The 24,111-nt window shown below is 50.6% G+C and overlaps 1 protein-coding gene across 2 annotated transcripts in view; it reads right to left on the bottom strand.

Annotated features, from left to right (window-relative positions):
- LOC309360683 (protein unc-13 homolog A) overlaps positions 1-24,111 on the bottom strand; it is a 132,335-nt gene that overhangs the window by 33,673 nt on the left and 74,551 nt on the right. For both annotated transcript variants that reach the window (XM_081895408.1, XM_081895407.1), the window contains 11 exons: positions 23,543-23,693; positions 14,310-14,378; positions 12,746-12,835; positions 10,989-11,123; positions 8,577-8,710; positions 8,045-8,130; positions 5,833-5,959; positions 5,622-5,718; positions 3,830-3,973; positions 2,868-2,951; positions 1,669-1,746 (listed from right to left, as the gene is read on the bottom strand). In XM_081895408.1, the coding sequence (XP_081751534.1) occupies positions 1,669-1,746; positions 2,868-2,951; positions 3,830-3,973; positions 5,622-5,718; positions 5,833-5,959; positions 8,045-8,130; positions 8,577-8,710; positions 10,989-11,123; positions 12,746-12,835; positions 14,310-14,378; positions 23,543-23,693 (1,195 nt within the window). The remainder of the gene's footprint in view (positions 1-1,668; positions 1,747-2,867; positions 2,952-3,829; positions 3,974-5,621; positions 5,719-5,832; positions 5,960-8,044; positions 8,131-8,576; positions 8,711-10,988; positions 11,124-12,745; positions 12,836-14,309; positions 14,379-23,542; positions 23,694-24,111) is intronic.

The following is a 24,111-nucleotide window of genomic DNA, read 5'->3' as shown; positions in this document are numbered from 1 at the left end:
GAAGGAAGAGAGCAATGTTCATCCTTGGAAGATTAATAGGAACCCCTCCCTCCGAAGGGCAAATTCTCCAGCTAGAGACTTCTTATAAATTGGCATCTCTATCCTATTGAGGCCAAGCCAAGCGTAGATGAATGCTGAGTTGCTCGGGGGATTAAGTAGTTTGTAGTCAACCTTCTGTGAGGGAAAGGGAAGTTGTGAGTTTGGCAGGAGCCGAATACTCACGCAAGACAGTCTGGTCCATGGGCCCTCCCGCCAGCTTCAGTCTCCCCATAGCCAACCCCCCACCCACCTGCCTTCTTGCTAACAACCAGTTCAGCTTGTCAGTTTCCACCTCCTCCTCAGTGTTGCCTTTAATAATAATAATAATAAATTTTATTTATACCCCGCCCTCCCTAGCCAGAGGCAGGCTCAGGGTGGCTAACACCAATAAAATCACAGTAAAAACATAATAGGGGAAAAAGAGAGGGGGGAGGAAAGAAAAGGGGAACAAAACCCAATTTAAAATACGAGTCAAAATGCAATCTCATTTTAAAATAGCTGGTAAATCAAGACCATAAGGGGAGGGGAACATAAGGGTCAGACTGAGTCCAGACCAAAGGCCAGGCGGAACAGCTCTGTCTTGCAGGCCCTGCAGAAAGATGTCAAGTCCCGCAGGGCTCTAGTCTCTTGTGACAGAGTGTTCCACCAAGTCGGGGCCAGTACTGAAAAGGCCCTGGCCCTAGTTGAGACCAGTCTAACCTCCTTGAGGCTCGGGACCTCCAAAGTGTAGAACTCTAGTCCAAATGTGGATGATGGTTGAGGGTGAGAAGGAACATTCAGTGTGATGGCCTGGGAATCCGATTCAGAGGCTGAACCGGAGGAATCCCAGCCTGCACAGGAGTCCCCGCCTCCAGGGCTGGCTGAACTGGGGCAGGGCCTTGGATCTGAAGCGCCTGCACCTGTGCCGGATCCTCAGGAGCAGGCACCAGGTGATTCCACTCCAGCTCCAGAGGTGATTAAGGACACAGTGCCTACAGGTGCGCCTCTCCAGGCCCTGCCAGAGGAAGGAGAGTCTCCCCCTGGGTCCAGTAACCCTTCAGCCTCTCCTGAACTGCAGAGGCTCAGGGCATAGAGGTGGAGGGAACTGGTTTCTCCCAGGAGGAGTGCTCGCCTTAAGGCCAGGAGAGGCGGGTCTCCTGGGAGCCGGGACCGCCCCTGGCCTCAGAGAAGATAAAGGCCAGTCAGCCCGGTCCCAGGTTGTGGGAGCAACGTCGTTGAGTACCTGCTCCTGCCCGGACCCAGACCTGACCCTCCAGCATTCCTGTCCCCGCCCGGCTTCCTGCTTCGGACCTCGCCCCGCTCCTTGCGAACTGTTTCCAGGCTAGTGACCCAGGACCGGACTTTGACTACGCCAACGGTAACCTTCCCCTGGGACCAGCACATTCAGGCTGCAGGGAAGCTAGTGTTTGGCAGTGCCCCCTCCCCATTCCATCAAGAAAGGAAGAACAGCCAAGCTATTGGGACTTAAGTCTTCACCACCCCTGACAGCAGGTGGTGAGTTGAGGAGGCAAAGCTGTACAGGACGAAGAAAGACCTCTGCCTTTCCACATTTTCTCAGCTGCTCTGCGGCCACAGACACTCTCTCCTATGACCGGTACGGCCCCCGAAGACCTTTTAAGAAATGCAAACCTCTTTCCCCCCCATGGCTTCAAACATTTTCTCCAGTTGGACCCGCAGTTGCTGGATGTTGTTCATCAAGATGCAGGGCTACAAAGGGAGAAAGAAAATAAAACGGACACGTCGTTACGAAGGCACTAGGATAAAGATTCCTAGGAAAAGTGGAAACTTTCCTTTCTCTAATTATTCCGGGAAGTCGCCTTCTACATTGTGGAGGGAGCATGGAATAGAATTTCCGCCTTTATACAGGAGGCTAGTTTGTACACAAACACACACACACACACACACACACACACACTCCACTCTGTATTGCGCGTCCAGGCCAGCAAACACCATGATTAGAGTTCATGGTTTCTTTGCTGAGACAACATCTCCCACTGCTCAGCCTTCAGCACCGGGAGCTGTCCAAAGTGCTGATTTGGCTGGCCCAGGTTTCATATATCGCTGCCACCAATATCTCCATTCACCGGCAGGTCCCAGGGCAGGTTACGGCCATTTAAAATGCATTAATTAAAAATAATTTAAACAAATTGCTGTCCTGGGAATAGGCAGGGCCCTGAAAACATACACCCCAGCTCATTTGAGGCCCGCAAAATAAGGCAGGTATGAACGCTGACCTGTCAAATTCATCCAGATGGCAATGAAATTAAACTCCACATCTTTGGGGCTGCCGCAGAGAAGGCCCTGTCCCAGACTACAACCGCCCCAAACATCAGAGGGCAGTGGAACTAGCGAGAAGCTGCCCTCTGCTCATCTTAACTACTGGGAGGATCTGCAGAGAAGGAGCCGGTCTCTCAAACTTTGTGGCCCTGAGTTATTTAGGGCCACACCGCATGTCCCCAGCCCAGCCCCAGCCCCTTTGGTGCCTCGCCACTGTTCTTTGGGAAACCCAAATCCATGGGTAGGCAAACTAAGGCCCGGGGGCTGGATCCGGCCCAATCGCCTTCTTAATCCAGCCCGCGGACGGTCCGGGAATCAGCGTGTTTTTACATGAGTTGAATGTGTCCTTTTATTTAAAATGCATCTCTGGGATATTTATGGGGCATAGGAATTTGTTCATTCCCCCCCCCAAAAAAATATAGTCCGGCCCCCCACATAGTCTGAGGGACGGTGGACCGGCCCCCTGCTGAAAAAGTTTGCTGACCCCTGAAATCTGTCCTTTGGACACTTGGAGATGGAAGGGGGGAAGAGCTACAAAACAGATACATCACCACTTTTTCCTTCTCCTTGGAGCAATGGGAAGCAAAATCTTTGGAGATGATTTCGGCGTATTGCAGCAAGACGTTGCTAATGGTCTGGAAGGGAAAAGAGGAGGGGAGGCTGACGAGATGAGGAAAGCAGGGTGCTATTGCCTCCCATATATATATATATATATATATATATATATATATATATATACATACATATACACACACACCATATATTTCGCTCTATAGGACACACCGAGCCATAGGACGCACCTTGTTTTAGAGGGGGAGAACAAGAAAAAATAATTCTCCCCCTCTCTGCCCAGCGCCCCTTCAGCGAAGCGGCAGGAGGCGCTGCGCAGAGAGGGGGAGAATTTCCCCCCTCTTGTTTCCCCCCTCTAAAACAAGGTGCCGTTTAAGGCGCGTTCAGGCGGCTACCTTGGAAGCCTGGAGAGCGAGAGGGGTCGGTGCGCACTGACCCCTCTCTCTCTCTCCAGGCTTCAGGTTCCTTTCGACCTGCTCTTTGGGGCTGGCGGGGGGAAGCCCACCTCCAGCCCCAAAGAGCAGGTCAGGGAGCAGCGGAAATGCGCGAAGCCTCTCAAGGCTGCTGGGAAAGCCCGGGGCTATGGCTTCTTTAGCCCCGCGCAACCTCTCCGGCAATACCCCCACCTCCCGCAAAAGCCCACATGAGCCATGCACCCTTTAAGGAGCAGGCGGCTTCTGTGGGCTTTTCTACGAGGAGGGAGAAGGGACTGACTGGCCATGTCAGTCCCTTCTCCCTCCTGAGGAAAAGCCCACAAGAGCTGCGCGGAGCTTGTGTGCGGCTTTGGGGAGCTTTTCCTGCCTGCCTCCCACCTGCATTCGCTCCATAGGATGCACACACATTTCCCCTTCATTTTTGGAGGGGGAAAAGTGCTTCCTATAGAGCAAAAAAATAATTAAGCAATGCTCCTAAATTGCTGCCGTTGCACGGAACACGTTCTTACCTTGGCGAACCTGCGCATGTAGTGTCCCACAATCTGCGGGTCGGGGCATTCCAGCTTCTTGATGATTTCGAAGCTCTGGTTCAGCTGGGAAAAGACGTCGACCACCGAGCAGGAGAAAAGGGCATGCTCCGACGTTTGCTGGAACTAAAGGGGAGGCAGACAAGAGGGTCAGGAGAGTGGATGGGTCCCTTTTGGAGGAACATGGATCCCTTACAAAACATTTCATAGAAATGGGATTCCAGTGGTGTTTCTCCCTCTCAGTAATAATAATGTAGATGCCCAGATTGGCTGGGACAACCCAGCCAGATGGGTGGGGTATAACAACAACAACAACAACAACAACAACAACAACAACAACAACAACAACAACAATATTTATACATCGCCCATCTGGCTCGCTTGCCCCAGCCACTCTGGGCGGCTTCCAAAATATATACAAACACAATAAAACATTAAACCTCCCAATATAGGGCTGCCTTCAGATATCTTCTGAACGTTGTGCAGCTGTTTATCCCCATTGATATCTGGCTGGAGGGTGTTCCACAGGGAGGGCGCCACCACCAAGAAGGCCTCAGTCCTGTATACCTGAAGGAGCGTCTCCACCCCCATCGTTCAGCCTGGACACTGAGGTCCAGCTCCGAGGGCCTTCTGGCGGTTCCCTCCCTGCGAGAAGCGAGGTTACAGGGAACCAGGCAGAGGGCCTTCTCGGTGGTGGCACCTGCCCTGTGGAACGCTCTCCCACCAGACGTCAAAGAGAAGAACAACTACCAGACTTTTAGAAGACATCTGAAGGCAGCCCTGTTTTGGGAAGCATTTAATGTTTAATAGGTTTTTGTATTTTAATATTCTGTTGGAAGCCGCCCAGAGTGGCTGGGGAAACCCAGCCAGATGGGCGGGGTATGAGTAATAAATTATTATTATTATTATTATTATTATTATTATTATTATTATTATTATTAGGCCCTCTGCCTGGTTCCCTGCCACTTTGCTTCTGGGAACCGCCAGAAAGCCCTCGGAGTCGGCTAGCTGTTCTGCCCACCTCCTCATCCTGCGAAGAGCTTGTGGCTGTGTACATGACTCTCCAATCCTCACAACAACCTCACAATAGATTGTAATGGATTGCTTTGAAGCTAATTCAGCACCAGGTATTGGGGGGAGGTCACTCACAGGGTGGGTGCCACCACCGAGAAGGCCCTCTGCCTGGTTCCCTGTAAAGTCCCTTCTCGCAGGGAGGGAACCGCCAGAAGGCCCTCAGAGCTGGACCTCAGTGTCCGGGCTGGACGATGGGGGTGGAGACACTCCTTCGGGGATACTGGGCCGTTTAGGGCTTTTAATGGGAGCGCCAACACTTTGAATGGTACTTTCCCACCTTATAAATCTTCAAACATTAAAAACCTCCCTAAACAGGGCTGCCTTCAGATGTCTTCTAAAAGTCAGATCGTTGTTTATCTCCTCAACGTCTGATGGGAGGGCGTTCCACAGGGTGGGCGCCACCACCGAGAAGGCCCTCTGCCTGGTTCCCTGTAACCTCGCTTCTCGCAGGGAGGGAATTGCCAGAAGGCCCTCGGGAGATGGACCCCGGTGTCCAGGGTGGAGACGCTCCTTCAGGTCTACTGGGCCATTTAGGGCTTCCAAGGTCAGCACCAACACTTTGAATGGTGCTCGGAATTGTACTGTCACCACCCAACCCTTATCTGACACTATAATCCAGGCTTCATGGATTTCCAAGTAGCAAACCTGCGAAGAAGATCTAGGGGGTCTTAGTAGACCACAAGTGCGGTTGATACCCTACCCCATCCTTCTTGTCTCGTTCTAGGGCTCCGTGCAGGAAATCTCGCGAGACTTCCTCGTTCTCATCCAGCCACTGGATAACAAAAGGTTCAAACCACCTAGAAAAGAGAGAGAGAGAGAGAGAGAGAGAGAGAGAGAGAGAGAGAGAGAGAGAGGTAAGAAAATAATCTCAGTTTGGGGGATAGAGAAAAAAGAGAGAAATGGGGACTTACGCCGGATACTCGGGAACGCGACTCTTGAAAGAAGGGAGGTCTGTGACGTATTCGTTGTACAGCCATTTCACCTTAAAGTGCAGGTTCATGTAATCGGCACTTTTGCACAACCGGTGTTTGTCATGCTCTGCAGAAGAGGAGAAAAGGAGAGAGGAGCCTGTTTACACCTCGAAGCAGCTCCCCTGCTTCTCTTAAAGGCAAAGGGACCCCTGACACTTAAGTCCAGTCGCGGACGGCTCTGGGGTTGCGGCGCTCATCTCGCTTTACTGGCCGAGGGAGCCGGCGTCCAGCTTCTGGGTCATGTGGCCAGCAGGACTAAGCCGCTTCTGGCGAAACCAGAGCAGTGCACGGAAACGCTGTTTACCTTCCCGCCGGAGTGGTACCTATTTATCTACTTGTACTGGCGTGTTCTCAAAGCCACTAATATGAGTTTGACCAAACTGTGGAAGGCAATGGAAGACAGGAGGGCCTGGCGTGCTCTGGTCATGAAGAGGCGAACATGACTAAACGACCACACAACAACAACAACTGTAATTTTATTGGTGTTAGCCGCCCTGAGTCCAGCTCTGGCCGGGTTAGTATAAATTATTATTATTATTATTATATCACTCCTACGTCAGGTAGTCTGAGCTTGTCGCTGCTGTGCTCTCTGTTCTATAGCTCTCTAAACCTGTCTAGTCTTAGGTGAAGGGTGTGTGTGTAAGGAATAGTGTCCCAAGACACTGAATCTGCCAGCGGTCTCTCTCTCCTGGTGTTTCCTAGTTGTTCCTCACCCAATGTCTCCCAGCTTTCCCCCTCTGGACTGTGCTGGTCCCGGGGGGGAAGGTTACCGTTGGCGTAGTCAAAGTCCGGTCCTGGATCACCAGCCTGGAAACAGTTCACAAGGAGCGGGGCGAGGTCCGAAGCAGGAAGCCGGGCGGGGACAGGAACACTGGAGGGTCAGGTCTGGGTCCAGGCAGGAGCAGGTACTCAACGACGTTGCTCCCGCAACCTGGGACCGGGCTGACTGGCCTTTATCTTCTCTGAGGCCAGGGGCGGTCCCAGCCCTCAGGAGACCCGCCTCTCTTGGCCTTAAGGCGAGCACTCCTCCTGGGAGAAACCAGTTCCCTCCGCCTCTCTGCCCTAAGCCTCTGCAGTTCAGGACAGGCTGGAGGGTTACTGGACCGAGGGGGAGACTCACCTTCCTCTGGCAGGGCCGGGAGAGGCGCACCTGTAGGCACTGTGTCCTTAATCACCTCTGGAGCTGGAGTGGAATCACCTGGTGCCTGCTCCTGAGGATCCGGCACAGGTGCAGGCACTTCAGATCCAAGGCCCTGCCCCAGTTCAGCCAGCCCTGGAGGCGGGGACTCCTGTGCAGGCTGGGATTCCTCTGGTTCAGCCTCTGAATCGGATTCCCAGGCCATCACAGCGCAAACCGCTGTTCTAAATCAATACTGTCCACCTTCCCTTAGAAAGCTTCAGGAGAGGACACCTCCCACCATTCCTCCTCAGTCCAGCCCCTCAGAGGTGGATGGAGAAGGGACCCTTCACTGAGCGAAGGATCTCCAAAAGGAAAACAGCTCACCCCCTCCCTAACTCTCAAAGGAAGAAGAAGAAGAGTTTGGATTTGATATCCCACTTTATCACTACCCGAAGGAGTCTCAAAGCGGCTCACATTCTCCTTTCCCTTCCTCCCCCACAACAAACACTTTGTGAGGTGAGTGGGGCTGAGAGACTTCAGAGAAGTGTGACTACCCAAGGTCACCCAGCAGCTTGTTAGGATATTTCCATTCCACCTTAAAAGGGAGCAGGCTTTGTGAGTCACAGAGTCTGCGCATTTCCTGTTCACAGGATGTTTATGTTTGCTGTTGCTTTCGTTTTCCCTCTCTCGGTGCCTGAACACGCTAGCAGGCGGTCATGTTTTTCTTTGTTCTGACCAACGCTGAATAAACTTGTAAATATGCTCTCCTGCTGTGCAACTTCCGCTGTGTAAATTCTGCTGATAGAGTGTGCATCAGCCCAGGAATGTGGCAATCTATTTCTGGAGCTCGTGTCACTAATTGCTGATACTGTATCTACGGGAGGTTGATGGACGTCCGGAGTCGGCGTGGAGGCAGTGATGGCCTTTGTCTCCCTGGCAGTATCCCAACAACATATGGAGGAGCGGGGAAGCGAACCCGGTTCCCCAGATTACGAGTCCACCGCTCTTAACCACTACACCACGCTCACTCACCTTCCATTGCATATTTCATATCCTGAGCAAAAAGGCTCCACATCACTTCGGCGCTGATCTTCCCGACGTTCAGCTCTTGGGGGAACCTGGAGAGAGGGTCAGAGGTACCTGGGATGAGACTTCCTTGGGATAAACCTGCCACAAACATCAGCGGGGTGGCCGAACCCTCTGAGACGAGTCTGGACCAGACATTTGTGTACCTGGCTTCAGGGGGTGAGCCCTGCTAGACCAGATGAAAGGTCCACCTTGTCCAGCAGATGTCCACAAGCAGGAAGTTAGCTTGATAATGTTCTTAAGACCCTGAGAAATTGGGTTCCAGTTTCCAGCTGAGGTCCGCAGCCATTAAGACTAGGAGCTGTCAATGGACTCGTCCCCCCGCAAGCATTTCTTTGATCTGTTTCCCCCAACATTGTAAACATTCATCGTAAGGGAATTACGGCTATTTTCCACCCCGCACCTTTTCCCTGCTATAGAACGTTATTTTTAACGTGCGTCAGGCGGGACTGCACCGCAAAGGATCTTAAGGTCTTACTGGTTGAGGCAGGGTGTGTATGAGTTCTTATCTTCCTCGATGATGGAGACGATCAAGGTGATAAGCTTGGACCAAAAATCCAGGTTTTTGATGCTGGGGCCTTGTTCTTCTGGTGGGAGTTCTCCTTTCTTAGTCTGGAAGGACCCAAAACAAAAGACGTATCAGATTAAGCAAAGCTATGATCACAATAGCTCATTTCCTCAATCAAGAGGAGACTCTTGAGAGTCCCCTGGACTGCAAGAAGCTCCAACCTCTCCATTCTAAAGGAAATCAGCCCTGAGTGCTCACTGGAAGGAGAGATCCTGAATCCGAGGCGCCAAGACTTCTGCCACCTCAGGAGAAGAGAAGACTCCCTGGAAAAGACCCTGATGTTGGGAAAGGTGGAGGGCACAAGGAGAAGGGGACGACAGAGGACGAGATGGTGGGACAGTGTTCTCAAAGTGACCAGCATGAGTTTGACCAAACTGCGGGAGGCAGTGGAAGACAGGAGGGCCTGGCGTGCTCTGGTCCAGGGGGTCAGGAAGAGGCAGACACGACTAAATGTCTAAACAACAACAACAAATCATCACAATTTCCATCTTCAAGGCCCACCCCCCAGAAGTTATTTTCTTATTTTTTGGGGGGGGGACAAGAGGAACTGGAAATGCAGCTGGAATCCTATTGGGGGACAAAAGATTAGCTCAAGGAGGTTATTAGGCTTCGACTCCCCATCTTCCCTGAATATTTGGCATACTGGCTGCTGAGAAATGGGATCCTACAACATTTGCAGTCGAACAAGGTTTTCCTGTTCTATATCTAAGAGGCGGCATTCTTCCTCTCTCAGGAGAGAATGCCTCTCCGATATAGAGGTATTCTCTCCCATGTCTTGCATGCAGTAAGAAAATGCCACTCCTAAGACCAAGGCTATAATATATAATAAATATAAATTTACATAAAGGTAAAGGGACCCCTGACCATTAGGTCCAGTAGTAGCCGACTCTGGGGTTGCGGCGCTCATCTCGCTTTACTGGCCAAGGGAGCCGGCGTACAGCTTCCGGGTCATGTGGCCAGCAGGACTAAGCCGCTTCTGGCGAACCAGAGCAGCACACGGAAATGCCGTTTCCCTTCCCACCGGAGCGGTACCTATTTATCTATTTGCACTTTGACATGCTTTCGAACTGCTAGGTGGGCAGGAGCAGGGACCGAGCAACGGGAGCTCACCCCATCATTGCGGGGATTCGAACCGCCGACCTTCTGATCGGCAAATCCTAGGCTCTCTGGTTTAACCCACAGCACCACCCGCGTCCCATAAATTTACAGAAATGCAATAAATAAATGGCTCAAGGCTGGAGAGCAGATCCAGTTTTGGGGGACAAAGGGGAATCCCATCGACTGCTTGGTATCACTTGACAAACTGCCTTTCTGGTAGGATGGGGTAGTAGTGCAGTAAGCAGTGGGGGGGGGGGGAACCCCACTATATATAAGTCAGAAATGAAATTGTTATAACAAAAGAGGGAAAAAACCTCTATAGAAAACAGCTTAGAACTTTTTTTTGCTCTCTGGCGCCACCTGGTGTTGTGTGTTTATAACACATTCAAAACACTGTTTCTTGCCTTATGTAGCTAAGTCCAGGGTCAAAATGCCAGCAGCTCTGTCTTGGAACAGTCAAAGCCTAGGAAATACTGAGCTGCGGCTGCCGGGGCCGTGTCCCCCTGTAGCCTTATTAGACTTTACCGACTGGTGAGGTCTGCGTTGCTCCCGGACGGGAGGAAGGAAGTCAAATGACACCAAGGTTGATTCAGAGAAAGAGTTTATTCTGCTCTCCGGATAGCAGAAGGGACTTGCATGATCAGTTCCCAGCAAGTCCAAAGAAATGAGAAATTTCATGCAGTATATGTATCCTCCAGGCACCCTCTCCCCCCTTCCCCAGGAATCCAACCACATCAGCTTATACACGTAAGTTAACATCCATGACCATAAACAGATATTCCTGTTCCGGTACTCTTGACCATAAAAGGTTGTTCCTGTTCCTATACTCTTATCTTGGGGCAGGAGGTCACCAACTTTGAGAACACTCCTGGCACCATTCCCGGGTCTCTTGTCAGACCTGACAAGGTCTGTGCGTCTTTTGTGGTCAGGATGTAAGATAAGACTCAGACGTGCCATCCCTGCTCCACGGAACTGGCAAGGCCATCCATTGCCGTCACAGACTGATAAAGGAGAGGGCTTTGAGCACTTGTTTATACAGCTGGCTTTCTGACTCAAGTGCTCAAGTTAATGCATTTTAAAAATGCTCCCTTGGAGAAGGGAAAATGAGAATTTGGGGTCCCCTTTCAGACTGACTGCACAGAAACCCATTCCTTCACCCCCAGCTCAGATACCCCCAGCCCATCTCTCGGTGCCCTGAATGATAGAACCCCCCCAAAAGCTTACCGGATCGGTCTGGTACTCCCGACTGTAGAGCTCGTGGCAGTTGTTGAAGATGTACTCGTACGTGGAGTTGAGGCAGGCCTTCACGCAGTCCTTCACCACCTGGCTGGCTCGCGGGGGACTCTGGAGTTCCTGGACCTGCACGAAACTCACACTCGTTACTCCAGCCCCGCGGTGGTCGCAAAAACACAAAACACAGGGGAAGCTCAGGTCTCTGGGCATAGCTCAGGCCTCTTCCCCTGCCCTATTACAGTGGACGCTCAGGTTGTAGCCTTATTGGGTCTGCGTTGCTCCGGGACAGGAGGAAGGAAGTCGAATGACACCGAGGTTGGTTCAAAGAAAGAGTTTATTCTGCTCTCCGGATAGCAGAAGGCACTTGCGTGGTGAGTCCACAGCAAGTCCAAAGAAATGAGAAGTTTCATGCAGTATATTTATCCTCCAGGCACCCTCTCCCCCCTTCCCCAGGAATCCAACCACGTCAGCCTATGTACGCAGGTTGACATCACATATGTTCTTGCTCTGGTATTCTTAACCATAAAAGGGATTTCCTTCCTGTACTTCTACCATAAAAGGATCTTCCTCTTCCTACTCTTGGAGGAAGAGGCCGTCTGAGAACACGCTTTGTAATGGTTATATGGGGTTGCTCGTGCGTAAGTTGCCGCCACTCCTGGCTAGGTAGCCTGGTTAAACCTTTTCTGGCTGGACAGCCCTTCACTTCGTGGCTGTTTCAGTCGCTAGCAGAATCCGTCAGTGGGCGTTTCTTGAACTTCTTCCAGCAAAGAAGTTCTTTGACGCCAAGTCTACGCCTACTTTCCCTGCGCGGAAGTCTTCTGCGCAGGGAGGGTGTGGGTAGTGGAGGACCCGTGCTCTCCCCGCTGGTCTCCGGCGAGGAGTGCTGGAGCCCCCTCGCTGATTCCCCCTTCTGCCCCCCTTTATCCCTGGTGTTACGCTGATTTCCTTCCCCAGCCGATGAGCTCCCTCTCTCCCTGCTGGGCCCTTCTCCAGCATCGCTTGGGAGCCTTGCCTCCACCTCTGGCTCCAATGTTAGTTCCCTGACACGCTTCTGGCGTTGTTCCGGACTTAGGTCTGCGCGTCTTTTGTGGTCAGGACATAAGATAAGGCACGGACGTGTCTTCTCTGTTCTACTGGAACAGTCAAGGCCATCCTTGCCGTCACAAACTGATAAAGGAGAGGGCTTTGAGCACAGCCGGGTTTTTGTTTATACATTGTCTCAGAGCTCAAGTTAATGGATTTTAGCTAAGGAAAAATAGGGATTTTGGTGCAGTTTCAAACTGCCTTCACAGTCAGTTTTGGGTTTGGGAAACCCATTCCTTCAGGGTTGCGAACGTGATCCGAGCGGGATGCACATTGGCAACCCGCAGCGGTGCATCTGTGCACACGTGGGCTGCGATTCGGCGCTTCTGCACATGTGCAGAGTGCAATTTAGTGCTTCTGTGCATGCGCGACCCCGGAAGTAACCTGTTCTGGTACTTCCGGGTTTCTCTGGGCCCATAACCCAAAAAAACGCAACCTGAGGCATCTGTAACCCGAGGTATGACTGTACTTGGAAATGCCGTTGGGGACCGGAACTGGGTCCTCCTGCATCCGAGGCAGACCACGGAATTGTAGAGTCAGAAGGGACCCCAACGTTCATCTGGTCCAACCCACTCCCATGCCACTGAGCCGCACAGCTCTTCCGCCCAAACTCAGCAACGACGCTGGGAAACGCAGACAAGCGCTCAGCTCCTTGCGATCATTACCTTCATCCGGAAAAAAGTGATGCTGGTCAGGAGATCCACCGTCGATTTGAGGTCCTGCAGCCGCTCCGGGCTGCTGGCAGGGAAGTTATTCTGCCGGGGAGGAAAGCAGAAAGAGGGCATAGGTTATTCCCACCCCTTTTGCACTTCTAAACATGCCAGTTTGCATTTCTTAGTTCAGAAAGTATTGCTCTGATGTGGAGAGATCTCTCCTATTCTACTCAATTCAAAAGGATTCTGCAAGCTTCTCTGCGTGAAACAAACAGAAGGTTCGTGGTGTTTGGGTTATTCCTTCCGAGAAGCTGAGTACTTGAACTGGTCCCGTTATCTCTTTCTGTCAAGGTCACGCTGGCTATAAAAAATAAAGTCAAACCTCGGATTCCGAACGCCTCTGTTTTGGAACGCTTCAGCTCCTGAACGTCCTGAAAACCAGAAGTAAATGCTCCGGTTTTGAACGTCTTTCGGAAGCCGAAAGCTCTTCCGGAATGGACTACATTTGACAACCAAAGTTTGACTGTAGGGCTAGAAGGAGCCTGGGTTTCATTTTCTCTATCAATCTCTTTTCCTTCTCTTGTGGTGTCCTGTTCATTGCATCCTTAGTGTTAAGGTTTAAATTATATATATATAATTAAATTATATATATATTATATATAAATTATATATATATAATATAATTAAATTATATATATATATAATTGGTTTTACATATAATCACATTACGTAACCTCACATCCTTTTCTTTTATCTCTTTTGGCTCTTTTATCTCTTCCCTCCTTCCCGTCTAATGGTTCACAAAATTAAACTTTGTATCATTACATTTCCTTTCTTATCCTTTCCCTTTCCTAAAATATTAAATTACTCAGCCTGAATAGGAAGCAATTTCATCTTACAAATCTTCAGATAACTTTGCTAGTGATGTTTCACGTTCTCTTTCGCTCTCTCTTCTGGTGTCCTCTATTTCCTAAATAACTCGTAGGAAAGATCTCCCTGGTCCAGCCTCACGTTTCTCACATTGCATAACCAGATATTACATCTGGAGATTGCAGAAACTACAAGCGAAAGAGTTTTGGAGCCTGAGCTCGCTCGGTTTCCTCTTCCCTCCTCATTCCTCTTTCCTTTTGTGTCGTCTGCTTGGCCTCTGTTATTTTCTCCTACCGATAGGGAACCCACTTAAGGACTCTAGACAGGCTCTTGGGTACCCCGTAAAGAAGTGTTTTAAGTTTTTCTGAAACAGTTAATTGAAGTGGAATACAAAAAGGGAGGTGTGAGGAGGTGGTGGAAACAAGTGAATGAAAGATAAGATACTGAAATTATTGGATGAGTTTTAAATTGTGTTGTTAATTCAATGTTTTAGTGTTAGTGTAATGTAGTGTTTCTATTTTTGTATTGTATTGTTTGTTGAATTATTTTTCTTTCTTTTATAGTCTTTAAACTGTTAATAAATATTATTAAAAAAAGAAGAAGTGTTTTAAGTTTTTACTCTGTCGGAGTTCTGCTCCGGATCAACACCGAGCAGAATTCCACGGCACCTTTCTCAGCCGCAAGCAGTTCACACCCACAGACGTACCCGGTACATAGAGAGATCGATCCGTAGGGAGTTGTGCAGCTGATCCAAAAGTTTGACAAACCGTTCTTTCTGCAAAAAGAGACAGGCCCCAAAAGCAGGTAAATGAAGTCACAGAAGGGACAGAGCTACCACCCCCCTGGCCCCGCAAAAACAAACCTCCCACCCTATCCTTTTGTTTCAAACCCTCCTCCCTCCCCTCCACCCTCTCCATTAGGGAAATCCTGGCTTTTATTACTTATTTTTTGGAGAGAGAGAGAAAAAAATATGCAAGCGCCTCGGGGCAGGGACCTGTCACTGGGATGGAAAGCTAAGCACCTTCCTTATTGGAGCAATCTATGCTGAGCCAAAACCTTGCTCCCTGGAGGGTAGAATTCAGAGCACCCATTTATTCTGCTCTGGGCGCCAGTCTGCAAACAGTTTAAACCCCCTCCTGATCTATTTCACCTCATTTTGCTTGCTTTCCTCAAAGGGGGGCAGGGGGTACCCTAGACCTGGTGGGGGGGAGATAACTCTGTGCATGAAATTCTGTGCATGAAATTCTGTGCATGAAAACAGCACCCCAGCCCTCTTCTGTTTTCAAAGGGGTCCCCCTTTGAAACAGCTGCAATAGGGGGTCTTTTTCTCCCCCTGCTGAGAGTTCACGCTTGGAGCTAGCAGTTGTTGAACTCCTGGGCTTAACACCTTCAGGGCAAGTGCCTGATTTGGAGAAACTGCCTTTCCTTCACCCAGGGGGGAACCCAAACACTGTCCCTGCTTGCTTTGGGCCATACCTTCCCACTTATCTCAGCCTTTCCTCAACCTGTGAGTCCCCAGATGTTTTTCGACAACAACTCCCATCCCCCCTAGCTAGCAAGGCCAGAGCTCAGGGATGATGGGAGTTGTAGTCCGACAACATCTGGGGACCCACAGATGGAGAACCACTGAGCTAAGAGGATAGAGGGGAAGCTCTTCCATAGAGTCTGCATAAGCCAGGCTTCCTCAACCTCGGCCCTCCAGATGTTTCAAGACTACAATTCCCATCATCCCTGACCTGCTAGCAAGGGATCATGGGAGTTGTAAGCCAACAACATCTGTTTGAGGAAGCCTGGTGTAAGCTGAGCTGAAGGCAGCCTTTCTCCACCTGTGGGTCCCCAGATGTTGTTGGACTACAACTCCCATCACCCCTAGCTAGCAAGGCCAGAGCTCAGGGATGATGGGAATTGTAGTCCAAGAACATCTGGGGACCCACAGGCTGAGAACCAGAGATGCAATCTGGTCCCAGAGATGCAATCGTGACAGGGCTCTAGGGCCACTTCGTGTCACCACCTTTACTCCAGAAGAAGCTATTTTTTGGGGAGTGGGGGAGCCCATGGTTTTGACCCACGCAGGAAACAGAGATTGACCTGAGCTACATGCCCATGACATTTCCACCAAGATATCCCCCCCCCCTCCCCACCACCAAAGACTTGAGCAAAGCGGGAGGGGACGAAGGACTCAGCGTTTATGCGACATGGCATGCAGACAGCGAGAACAGTCCTTTAGGAGGGGGTCAGCCTCCCCACCCCCACCCAGCGACCTCCCCCAGATCTCCCCCACCCACCCAATTAAGCTAAGTCCCCGTACCCCACTATCTGCCTGACACCTGCTCTCCATGCCGCCCCCAGCCCCATATCTATGACTCCCCACTCGGTTGCTTCCCTGTTTCTTAATAACGCCGCGCATGCGCTCTTATGCGCAGCGCGAAAGGCAGGGGCAAAAATGAAGCATTGTGGGGCCCAGTGGAGAGGGCATCTCTTCCAACCCACCCACAAACGCTGCACGGCGATATTAAGAAACGGATGTCAGGCCTGTCGTCACGACAAGCGGTTGTGCACTGTGGCAGGGAATGTGTATTATGTGCCTACAAGTGTATGGGCAATATAAATGGTATTTTTGACCTGACAGAGTTGCCCTTCTTGTCTCTTGTTAAATTCTTTGACAAAGAAATCAGTTGGGAGGGAGTGCTAGTGCTGGGGACCTTCTTCGATGTTGGACATTGCTTTTTTTAAATAATAATAATGGGACGTGGGTGGCGCTGTGGTCTAAACCACAGAGCCTAGGACTTGCTGATCAGAAGGTCGGCGGTTCGAATCCCTTCAACGGGGTGAGCTCCTGTTGCTCAGTCCCTGCTCCTGCCAACCTGCCAACAGTTCTAATTTCACCGCAGGGGACAGGGAGCTGTGGAATGGAAATAGTTCTGCAATGTGATGAATGGACTTCTCCTAACATCCGTAGTCCAGAATGGAAGACAGACCTTTGCAAGTCAAGCTGCCGTCGTAAGCCTTGATTATTCATTACAATCAAGCCTTGATTCATTCATTACAATCAAGCCTTGATTGATTCATTCAGACCCTACTATAAGTCAATGGGCTTAAAGGCATAATGCCGTTGATTTGGGTGGGTTGTAATCCTAACCTGGGACGTGGGCGGCGCTGTGGGTTAAACCACAGAGCCTAGGACTTGCCGATCAGAAGGTTGGTGGTTCGAATTCCCGCAATGACGGGGTGAGCTCCCGTTGCTCGGTCCCTGCTCCTGCCCACCTAGCAGTTCGAAAGCATGTCAAGGTGCAAGTAGATAAATAGGTACCGCTCCGGCGGGAAGGTAAACGGCGTTTCCGTGCACTGCTCTGGTTCTCCAGAAGCGGCTTAGTCCTGCTGGCCACATGACCCGGAAGCTGTACGTCGGCTCCCTCGGCCAGTAAAGCGAGATGAGCACCGCAACCCCAGAGTCGGCCACAACTGGACCAAACGGTCAGGGGTCCCTTTACTTTTAGACCACATTCTGGTCCACTGAGTGGGGTTAATCTCATAGCCTATGTCGTCCTCCCATTGTTTTTTTGATTATGTCTGGGGGACGGACGGACACACATGGTCAACAAGGCCACGCCTTCCTTCCTTGGATGACGTGGAAGGAGCTGTCCAGTCCTCTGGTGCTGAAGTGAGAAGCAATTGCCTGCCATGTTGGTATTGTGCGCTGTCCAATCGGCCGGTGCTGAAGCAATGTTCAGCCTGTGCACCGTGCTAAAGGGACACCCTGTTGCGTATGTCTAAGAAGGGAAGCAACACTCTAACCTTGCCTATCACCCCAGTTAGCAAAATGTCTTTGGCTGGCCTCCAAGATCTGCCGTACACCCCCAAACACAGACCAACGAACACCCCTCCGGTACCCACTGTCTCTGCCTCCCCCCTCCATCTCTAGCTGAGCCCTCCTTTTCCCTCGACCCGCCCACCCCCTACCCCCCCACCCCACCCCCCGGTTCCTACATCTCCCTTGACCACTATGGTTGCGAGAGACAACGAAAAAGCAATCCTTGCAACAAAAAGAACATGGTTGCGCATCCGCCACAACACAGCCTCCGTAGCACCCCTTAGCACCGGCACACAGAGGGTTAAAGCGACACAGTCTGGTTTTTTGGGGGGAGAGGGAAAACGCCCAAATTTTAGGCTCTCTCTGAGAGGGAAAAAGAAGAAAGAAAGAAACACGGTTTGTACAAAGCCTAACATTTGATTTCTATCAAAATGATCTTTTTTTTCCTTTTCTTTTCTTTTCGAAGCCGCGATGGAGAGAAAACGAGAGACCAAGAAAACAAAGACAGTCCTATCAAGGGCTAAACACATCCCTAACCGCAAAACAGAATTGGTTTTATACAGAAGCAGAGCCGGAGGCTTGTTAACACACACACACTTTGTGGTAGCAGTCGGTAAATCAGACATTCCCCAGACATAAATTTCTCCAGTATTTTTGCAATGTTTTGCAGTTTTGTTTTTGCAATCGGTCGCCTTTGACAAACTAGGCAGGGCTGTTGTTCTTGGCCTTCAGAATTGGGTCGGGTGCAAACCTCCCTCTTCTCCACAGCCCTGATTTCTGTTAACGTGTTGAGGCCTCATGGCCTCAACCACTGACCCCCAATTTTGCGGCGTGAACAAGCCTCCGGCAGTTGACTTTTGGAAAATGCACAGAGAAGAGAAAAAACCTGTTTTCAAAAACTCCTGTTAAGTTAAAACGGTGTGGCAGAGTCATGGGGAAAGGGGCTCAATGTACAAGGTCACTTCCCTCAGGGCAACTGATATGCACCTCGCTGAGATTCCCACACACTCCCTGCGCATCAGAACTGAAATCCACGTTGCCGCTGGTCTATGTGTCCCTGTTGCCATGTGGGCCATAGCTGTCAACTTTCCCCTTTTTTAAAGGGAAATTCCCTTATTCCGAATAGGATTCCTCGCAAGAAAAGTTGACAGCTATGATGTGGGCTTCCCTGCCTCTGAAACTGCACCGTGGGGTTTTGTAGTCTTCCAGCTGCACCAGTGCATGCTGGGCAAAGACTACAAAGACCGCATGCAGTGAGAGTGCGAGAAAAGCGGACACCAGCCTGCCTCATATCTGCAATTCAATCCACTTGGCTGCCTGCCTCTTTGTGTTCTAAGAATGTAAGAATATCAGAAGAGCCTGGGGCCCGCCTAGTCTCACAGTGACCAACTAGATACCCACTGGAAACCAGAAACCAGGATTTGAACCCAAGACCAACTCTCCCCTCCTGTGATTTCCAGATGCTGGTTTTCAGAAGCACCCCAACTGTTGAGGCAGAGCTATGATCATGGCTAGCCGCCATCGATAGCCCTCTCCTCCACGAATTTGGCCAATCCTCTTTTAAAGAGCGGGTGGCACTGTGGGTTAAACCACAGAGCCTACGACTTGCCGATCAGAAGGTCGGCAGTTCGAATCCTGCGACGGGGTGAGCTTCCGTTGCTCGGTCCCTGCTCCTGCCAACCTCGCAGTTCAAAAGTGCATCAAAGTGCAAGTAGATAAGTAGGTACCACTCTGGCGGGAAGGTAACATGTTTCTGTGCGCTGCTCTGGTTTGCCAGAAGCGGCTTAGTCCTGCTGGCCACATGATCCAGAAGCTGCACGCCGGCTCCCTCGGCCAGTAAAGCGAGATGAGCGCCGCAACCCCAGAGTCGGTCATGACTGGACCTAATGGTCAGGGGTCCCTTTACCTTTACCTTAAGAACAGATGGCATCACAGCCTCCTGTGTATGGGATACATAAATAGCAGTCAAGTACAACATTCCTAGAGTGGACATGAAAGGGGATGTTTGCTCCAGCCTGTTGAAACTTCCTGTTTCCTCCTGGGCTAGGGCAAACTTCCTCTGCCTGTGAAACGACAGAACTGAGACATAGTCATCCTTCAAAAAATTCACATTCATCTGAATTTTCCAATACAGTTCTCCAAATAAATGGTGTTTACCAAAATGCATTTATTGAGTGGAGAAGTGTGCCTAAAATAATAATAATAATTTATTCATACCCCGCCCATCTGGCTGGGCTTCCCCAGCCACTCTGGGCGGCTCCCAAAAAAATATTAAAATACTGTAATACATCAAACATTAAAAGCTTCCCTAAACAGGGCTGCCTTTGGACGTCTTCTAAAAGTCTGGTAGTTGTTGTTCTCTTTGACATCTGCTGGGAGGGCGTTCCACAGGACGGGTGCCACCACCAAGAAGGCCCTGTGCCTGGTTCCCTGTAACTTGGCTTCTTGCAGCAAGGGAACCGCCAGAAGGCCCTCGGCGCTGGACCTCAATGTCTGGGTAGAACGATGGGGGGGTGGAGATGCTCCTTCAGGTATACTGGACCAAGGCGGTTTAGGGCTTTCAAGGTCAGCCCCAACACTCTGAATTGTGCTCGAAAATGGTGTACAAATATGCATTATGCTAGGAGAAATTACTTGCACGTTTGTGTTGGTTGTCTAACGTGTACATTAGCAAAAGGTTGTTCAGTGAGGGGGGTGGGAAATATATTTAAGTCAGAGTGGGCGCATCAGCGTGAGCGGTAACTGAGGCGCCGAGCTCATCGCAATTTTCCAGTAGATTCCTCCTCCCATTCGGCTTCAACTTTCTGCCTTCCCCTGCTCCCAAACCAGTTGCAACCCAGAACGTGGTTCGCCAACCTGACCCCCAGACAGGATTTCCTTCTGACTGCTGGACAGCTCCCCACCTACCGTATTTTTCGCTCTATAGGACACACTTTTCCCCCTCCAAAAATTAAGGGGAAATGTGTGTGCGTCCTATGGAGTGAATGCAGGCTCCTTGGCTTCAGCGATAGCAATGGGAAGCCTCCGAAGCGCAGAGGGAGCACTCCCTCTGCGCTCCGGAGGCTTCACGTTGCTTTTGCTGAAGCCTGGCGCACCAACCCCTCTCGCTCTCCAGGCTTCAGGGATAGCAGCCTGAAGCCTTTGGAGCACAGCGGGAACTTGCACTGCGCTCCGAAGGCTTCGGGTTCCTTTTGCTGAAGCCGGGAGAGCAAGACTCTCCTGGCTTCAACAGAGAGGGAGAGCTGCGCAGTGCCCCTTCAGCCAAGCGGGAGGAGAAATGGAAGGGGCTCCGTTTCTCCTGCTGCTTCACTGAAGGGGCGCTGAGCAGAGAGGGGGAGAGATTTTTTTTCTTGTTCTCCCCCTCTAAAAAAAGGTGCGTCCTATGGTCGGGTGCGTCCTATAGAGCGAAAAATACAGTATCTGGCGTGAAAGCTCAATTTCTCCATCATGCTTTCCAAGATAAGGCTCAAAATGTCTCCCTTCACTAAGTATCCCTTCTCAGTCTTTGCAGGCGACAGTAGTTGCACTGGGGGAAATGAACTCCGGATCGGCACCTTTCCAGACTTTGCCACGCCTTTCCCGCAAGGCACAAACCATCGCCTTCCTGAAGCATTCCTGACTTAGTTGCCGTCTTTGTACATCTATATATCAACATATTGAGGCCAGGGGATGAACTTCCTTGCTCATAACAAAAGCCAGGAATTCTCCCGGAGGGAAGCAAGGAGATATTTCAGACCTTGCTCCTTCATCAGTGGAAATTATTATTTCACTTTTGTCTTATGAGCTTTCTTCCATCGTGGAACGCAAGACGGTGTACATTAAGCCCTCAATCTCTCATCTGGGGTCTCTCATGTGCGCTGTGGCTTGTGTTCGTGGGATTATGGTAGGGTTGCCATGTTTTGAAGAGCGAAAAAGAGGACACATTTTCCGACTTCTACTTTAAGCTACAGATCGCTGTTGTGACAACTCTCCTTTTAAATACCCCTCCTACATGTAGGGGGATGCGGGTGGAGCTGTGGATTAAACCACAGAGCCTAGGGCTTGCCGATCAGAAGGTCAGCGGTTTGAATCCCCACAATGACGGGGTGAGCTCCTGTTGCTCGGTCCCTGCTCCTGCCAACCTAGCAGTTCAAAAGCACACCAGCGCAAGTAGATAAATAGGTAGCGCTCCCACGGGAAGGTAAACAGCATTTCCATGCGCTGCTCTGGTTCGCCAGAAGCGGCTTAGCCCTGCTGGCCACATGACTACATGGTCTAAACCACTGAGCCTCTTGGGCTTGCCGATCGGCAGTTTGATTGTCACTTGTGGACCTTAAGGTCCTCCGCAGGGCATACCAGGAGAGGCGGTCTCGTAGGTACGTGGGTCCTAGGCCGCATATGTCAGCAAGACCTGAAGAGGGCATGTCCTGGAAAAGGATGACATATGGCAACCCTAGATTGTGGCCACCTCCACTTCTGTCCATGCCCACCATTGGTGTGCGGCCTCTGAACGGTGTCATCTTGTAGCCTTATTAGACTTTACCTATTGGTGGGCTCTGCGTTGCTCCCAGATGGGAAGAAGGAAGTCAAATGACACCGAGGGTTGGTTCAGAGAAAGAGTTCCTTATTTCTGCTCTCTGGAGCATCAGAAAGGCACTTGCGTGGTCAGTCCACAGCAAGTCCAAAGAAATGAGAAATTTCATGCAGTATATATATCCTCCAGGCGCCCTCTTTCCCCCCTTCCCCAGGAATCCAGCCAGGTCAGCTTGCACACGCAGGTTGACATCACAGATGTTCCTGCTCCGGCACTCTTAACCATAAAAGGGTTTTCCTGTCCCTACTCTTATCTTGGAGCAAGAGGTCACCATCTCCAAGGTCTGTGCGTCAGAGTGTGTCCAGGACATAAGAGAAGACCTAGACGTGTCATCCCTGTTCTACCGGAACAGTCAAGGCCATCCTTGCCGTCATGAACTGATAAAGGAGAGGGCCCTGAGCACTTGTTTATACATCTGGGGTTTTGTTTATACATTGACTCAGAGCTCAAGTTAATGGATTTTAGCTAAGGAAAAATAGGGATTTTGGTGCCTGTTTCAAACTGCCTGCACAGTCAATTTTGGGTTTGGGAAACCCATTCCTTCAATCTCTCGGTTGAGGCTACCTCGTTGGGTTAATCGTGCAGTTCACGAGGGGAGAAGAAACATGTACACAATCCTGAGCTCCTTCGAGGAAGGCACGACGATATATTTAGATATGAACGGCACTCCTAATAACTCGAGCGCCTTAGGTCGACTAAGCCAGGAGACCTCAGTCCAGTTGCAGGCTGTGACCATTTCTACAGAGGACTCCAACAAAAAAAGTCGCCGCAGAACAGGCCAGGTGGAATTCCCACAATTTGCCTCTTATTAAATTATATTATTTTAGCAGAGTTGAAATTAGACCATGTTTCCCAAACATACTGGCCAGCTCCCAGTCACACTGCATCATGGTTTTGGTAGCACCTCGCCTTGTGTGCCCTTTCCAATTCTTCCCCATTGGGTTTCTGGCCGCTTTTGGACTACAGTCCCCATCATCCCTGACCACTGGTCCCGCTAGCTAGGGATGATGGGAGTTGTAGTCCGACAGCGACTGCTGGAGAAACCCTGTGATTACCGTATTTTTTGCTCTATAAGATTCACTTTTTCCCTCCTAAAAAGTAAGGGGAAATGTGTGTGCGTCTTACGGAGCGAATGCAGGCAAGCAAGCACAGCTATCCCAGAAGCCAGAACAGCAAGAGGGATTGCTGCTTTTGCTGCACAGCGATCCCTCTTGCTGTTCTGGCTTCTGGGATTCAGAATATATTTTTTCTTGTTTTCCTCCTCCTAAAACTAGGTGCGTCTTGTGGTCTGGTGCGTCTTATAGAGCAAAAAATACGGTATAAGGTCGCAAAGCCTGTGCTAAAACGCCGCCGCCGATTCCTGCTCTGCAAAAACTGTCGCAGCGTTTCATGGGGAAGAGGAACAGCCGGTGTTTCTTCTTTTGCCGAATTTCTGACTTTGCGGCGATGGGTTTTTTTGGTAGGGTCCTCTCTACCGCCATGCACCCCCTCCCCCCGGGGGAAAAAGGAGAGAGTAAAAGTAAGAAATGAGTGTTCTACGCACCATCGGACTTACCCCGAAATTGGACGCGGCAAAACGGTCAGAGGCAGAGACGTTGGTAGAGGCAGTTGTATGAGCGTAATAAGCGTTGATGTTGGCCAACAGAGTGCTCATGACTGCTGGCACCCCGGGGCACATATATTTCGAAGACAGGCAGGCAAAATGCCTGGAAGAAAAAGAAAACAAGGGAAGGAGGAGGGGGAAACCGCAGTCAACACAACTCGGGATTTAGGAAAGCGGCCTGAAACCTTGGGCTTGGCACCATTGAAAGACAGCTGCGACAGAGAAAATGGGACATAGCCTGAGATTTCGTCAGGGACTATTATTATTATAGAAGGAGCGTCTCCACCTTCATCGTTCTGCCTGGACACCTGGGTCCATCTCCTGAGGGCCTTTTGGCAGTTCCCTCCCTGCAAGAAGCGAGGTTGCAGGGAACCAGGCAGAGGGCCTTCTTGGTGGTGGCACCCGCCCTGTGGAACGTCCTCCCACCAGATGTCAAGGAGATAAACAACTACCTGACTTTTAGAAGACATCTGAAGGCAGCCCTGTTTAGGGAAGCTTTTAATGTTTAAGAGACCACTGTA

The sequence above is a fragment of the Podarcis melisellensis genome (genome assembly GCF_964234715.1).
Source record: "Podarcis melisellensis genome assembly, chromosome: 18".
NCBI classification, from domain to species: Eukaryota; Metazoa; Chordata; class Lepidosauria; order Squamata; family Lacertidae; genus Podarcis; species Podarcis melisellensis.
This window is presented reverse-complemented; position numbering and strand designations above follow the sequence as displayed.